We start from the raw sequence: 5,000 nt of genomic DNA, 5'->3' as shown, positions 1-5,000 counted from the left end.
TACTACTACTACTACTACTACTACTACTACTACTACTACTACTTCTACTACTACTACTACTACTACTACTACTACTACTACTACTACTACTACTACTACTACTACTACTACTACTACTACTACTACTACTACTACCACTACTACTTCTACTACTACTACTACCACTACTACTACGAAAACTACTACTATTACTTTTACTAATACAATGCAAGCCGCTTAATTGGAACAACGCTGTGTTTTAGTGTTACGCTAAAATCTTTTCAATTTTCCGATCCCCGGATTGGAATTTCATAATACCCTTCAACAGTCATGTCGTCACTTCCCTCGTAATGACGCATGGTAACTTCGTAACTGGCTCTAAACTATCGGAACAATGGCGGAAGCCCTTATGAAATATTTCTCCGACGAGCATAAAAGCGTATCCCCAGAGAAGAAAGCAAACAATACATCATAAATTTGATCAAGTTTTAACTTTTATACATTCTGATCACAAGACATATGAAAAGTTCTAGCCGGCAATAAGAATAAAAGTACCGATTTTCTTTGTTTAGAACCACTATGGCCGCCGTTGCTGGGCGACGTGACATTAGACTATTGAATTCAATTGGGGAAAAGCTATAACGACTACTCGCATGTCTGTTGTGGGAATTCTTAGAATAGCTATACACAGCATCATCTCTGTTGTTTCTTAAGAATTTTCTCTTCCATTTTTTATAACTTTATTATTGACTTACTGACTTCAGGCCTTTCTCTTCCTAATCATCCGTGTCATTTCCTTCCACTGTTCACGGTCTTTTGATGTGGATGCTAATGTCGTAAGGTCTTCTTTTGATTTTAATTCTTTGTTATTTTGATGGAGTTTTAGGTCTCGATTGAGGACAGTATGAATTGACGTGGGTAGTCTACCTTGATATTTCTTGTGTCTAGGTGAAGAAACTTTATTATTACAGTCCGTAAATGATACGAATGGAATGAGTTTGTTTTTGTTTTTAAGGGTTTTACGGCGCTTGCAACACGTTAAGGTCATATTATCAGCGCCAGTAACAAGGAAGAAAATGGGATAGAAAAAAGTTCTAGAATTACAATTACAGCACACAAGAAAAGGTAAGACAACGGTAATTGGTTCAAATAGGAAACGGATGTGGATTCCAAGAGCACACTATCAAAGTACTTAGTTTGAGATCACCTAAAAGCTCACCCAGACACCAGCACAAGATCCCACTAAGAGGAATGCACTTAAATGTTGACATCATATGTTAAAAATTTAAAAAATAACAATACATAACAGAGAGATGATTTACAGGGAAAGAAATATCATCTCCCAAAACTATAACTATACATTCAACTGTTTCCCTCCCAGCCAAGGACTCTGGCCAAAGTCAGGACAAAACCAAGTAATCTCATTCCAAGACAAAGGCAGAAAGCGATTGAAAAACAGGTACAGGGGGATAGAAGGCACAGCAAGTACCTCCCAGCCCACTATGGGAGGAATGGAATGAGTAATTATTTATAATGACCACACATCCATAATCTACTGTCAACACTCATTACACATTTCCCCTAACACAGGCCAAGTGATTTAACTACACATGACTTCTTTCATCATAAATGGAAACGAAAGTGTTTTTCAAGAAACTGGTTCCAATCTTTCTTTTTTTTTTTTCTTTCATTCTTCTCTTAACCCTCTCCTTATCACCTACTAGAAAACCGTCACATTTGTTTCGATGCAACCGTCGCTTTTCTCGTCCAGATTTCATTTCTTTTTTCTATAGCTATAAAAACTTGACATTCTGTAATAGAGCTCATATTGTCGAACAATATTATGCATAGAATGTGCTTGTTGCTTTTCTGTTTGAGTGAGAAATGTCTGTTTTTGTGTTGGGTGGGTGTGAAATTTTGGGGAAAATTCTGAAAATGGCTGGTAAGGAGAGGGTTAATTTGCAAACCACCTCTGGTGTGTTGTCGCAAACGTAGGTAGGCGTCTTGATGTTTTACACTTCAAGATGTTTTTGAGTGCCATGTTCGTGAATGAGCCTTTCTCTAAACTGTTCTGTGGTGAATGAATTTACAACGACAGGTTGTAGGTTATTCCACAAGCGAATAGAAGAGAAGAAGAACGACTGTTCGTGGTTTTGTATTCTGGAGCGCGGCACTGTGAATCTTAGATCGTCTGGCTGGGGTTCCTGACCTGCCATAGTGGGCAGGGGGGTACATACTGTGTCTTCTATCCCCTTATATCTGTTTTCCAACATGATTTCTGTCTTTGTCTTAGAATGAGATTACTTGGTTTTGTCCTGGTCCTAGCTGAGAGGGAAGCAGTCAAATGCATAGTTATTGTTTTGGGAGATATTTTTTTTCCTTGTAAATCATCTCTCTGTTATTTATTATTATATTTGTTATTTTGAATGTATAATGTAAGCATTTGAGTGTATTCCTCATTGTTGGATTTTGTGCTTCTACATTTGATCCCTATTTGTTCCCAGTTCCCCTTTGTTTTACTTTCTCTTGGGTGCTTTAATTGTAATTCTAGAACTTTTTACACATAGATATAACGGATGAAAGCTCCATGTCCTCATGGTAAGATTACATATAGAAATAACGGATGAAAGCTCCATGTCCTAGTACTAAAATTATTGATAAGATTATATATAGGTATAATAACGGATGAAAGCTCCATGTCCTCATGGTAAGATTACATATAGATATAACGGATGAAAGCTCCATGTCCTCATGGTAAGATTACATATAGATATAACGGATGAAAGCTCCATGTTCTAGTACAAAAATTAATGATAAGATTATATATAGGTATAATAACGGATGAAAGCTCCATGTCCTCATGGTAAGATTACATATAGATATAACGGATGAAAGCTCCATGTTCTAGTACTAAAATTAATGATAAGATTATATATAGGTATAATAACGGATGAAAGCTCCATGTCCTCATGGTAAGATTACATATAGATATAACGGATGAAAGCTCCATGTCCTAGTACTAAAATTAATGATAAGATTATATATAGGTATAATAACGGATGAAAGCTCCATGTCCTCATGGTAAGATTACATATAGAAATAACGGATGAAAGGTCCATGTCCTCATGGTAAGATTACATATAGATATAACGGATGAAAGCTCCATGTTCTAGTACTAAAATTAATGATAGGATTATATATAGGTATAATAACGGATGAAAGCTCCATGTCCTCATGGTAAGATTACATATAGATATAACGGATGAAAGCTCCATGTTCTAGTACTAAAATTAATGATAAGATTATATATAGGTATAATAACGGATGAAAGCTCCATGTCCTCATGGTAAGATTACATATAGATATAACGGATGAAAGCTCCATGTTCTAGTACTAAAATTAATGATAAGATTATATATAGGTATAATAACGGATGAAAGCTCCATGTCCTCATGGTAAGATTACATATAGATATAACGGATGAAAGCTCCATGTCCTCATGGTAAGATTACATAATATAGGTATAAATCAAATAAAAAAAATATAAAATTCCCTTCAATTTTCTCATAGGGGAAATTTGTCTCTAGGGCCTATTCCAAGGGAGGACTGGAATAACCCAGGCGTCAGCCGCACTGCAGCGCCGCAAATTGAACTAGGGCGAGGGGACTTGCTCAAGGCCACAGAGCACAGCGGATAATCGAACTCGGTACCTTTCGGGTACGAAGCAGAGACTGCATCGCTGTCCCACGCTGCCCCATAATGACTGATGAAAGCTCCATGTCCTAATGGTAAGATTACATTATAAAGGTATAAAATAACGGAATAAAACTCCAGGCTGTTTCTAAGAATAGGAAATAATGTTTGTTATTTAAGCAACTACATTTTAAAAGAAATTTTTTAAAAACAAGAGATTTTCAACGGTCGAAATATGAAGGCCACAGGGTAAAATCGATCAAAGTCCGAAAGACCCTTACTGTTCTAATGTCACAATAATTTGGTATTAAAATCAACCAAGAGCGTGTCTTTTTATATGCATCTGACTTGTGGTCAAAATATATACGTTTAGTAATTCACATTCAGTTCAATTCATATTATCATGTAGCGTTTTCAAATGGGTTTCCAAACTTTAATTTTGATTTTCTCAAAAGCTGAAAAATGTGAATTTGATCGTTTTCCCCCTGTGGTCTTCATATCTTTTCATACGTTCATAAACCAATTTTCTTTGAAATTTATGTTTAGACAGGAAATAATACGGATGTCAACATACGTCAAATGTCAAGATTTAGTTTATTAAATACGAGAAAAAAAAGACAAAAACAAAACACAACATCAATGTCAAAATTCCGACTCAATGTATTTCTCATCATTATAATATCATAATGTGTTAAAACACACGACTAATATTTAGTTCAAAACTCCAAGTCCTACAACACGTTGGAAATTGTCTCACACTGAAATCATCAATGCGATTTAAGGCATGAAAAAAAGGGTATGACACAATGGCAGAAAAAAAATCAGAAGAGAAAATGACACATCCTAAAAAATGTCAGCCTGGTCAGGTCTAGACCGACTGATTTATTTTGAATGTTTTTCTTTTTTTTTTTCTTATATGTTTTTGGATTCTCTGTCTGCCACTGTTTCACACCCACTTTTTCAGGTCTTTACTTGACACCAGTGCTTGAAGGTAACTATGAGGATGGGACAATGACCCCTTTTTTTTTGAAGTTTCATCTCAACTAGCGCTGATTCCACCAAAGTGCTCGGATGACCATTGCAAGATTAACAGATTTCAGAGTTTTTGCCGAGACGGGGATTATTTCAATCTATCGATTTTTGAAGGCTTTTTTGTTGGCAAAATTGTTAAAACATAACGTGTTACCCTGCCTAGAACAGTTAAAACTTTTTCATCGGTTGTTTCAGTTTCACCACTTTGTAGAAAACATGTCTTCATTCGTCTCGTCCACATCTCTTAGCATCGTCCTGCTCCTCTGACTCAATCGTCTCCCTATAGACATCCATCC

General features: G+C 36.0%; 1 protein-coding gene across 2 annotated transcripts in view; it reads right to left on the bottom strand.

Moving 5' to 3' along the window:
• Positions 1–4,513: 4,513 nt before the first annotated feature.
• LOC144959673 (uncharacterized) overlaps positions 4,514–5,000 on the bottom strand; it is a 17,209-nt gene continuing 16,722 nt past the window's right edge. For both annotated transcript variants that reach the window (XM_078892349.1, XM_078892350.1), the window contains exon 5: positions 4,514–5,000. This exon is cut by the window's right edge and continues 127 nt beyond it. In XM_078892349.1, coding sequence (XP_078748475.1) covers positions 4,902–5,000 — 99 coding nt within the window. In that variant the 3' untranslated portion in view covers positions 4,514–4,901.

Source organism: Berghia stephanieae, chromosome 14 (assembly GCF_034508935.2).
Source record: "Berghia stephanieae isolate SIO BIC M18660-M18661 chromosome 14, UCSD_Bste_1.3, whole genome shotgun sequence".
In the NCBI taxonomy this organism is placed as follows: Eukaryota; Metazoa; Mollusca; class Gastropoda; order Nudibranchia; family Aeolidiidae; genus Berghia; species Berghia stephanieae.
Note: the sequence above shows the minus strand (reverse complement) of the source record. Positions and strands in the feature narration are given on the sequence as shown.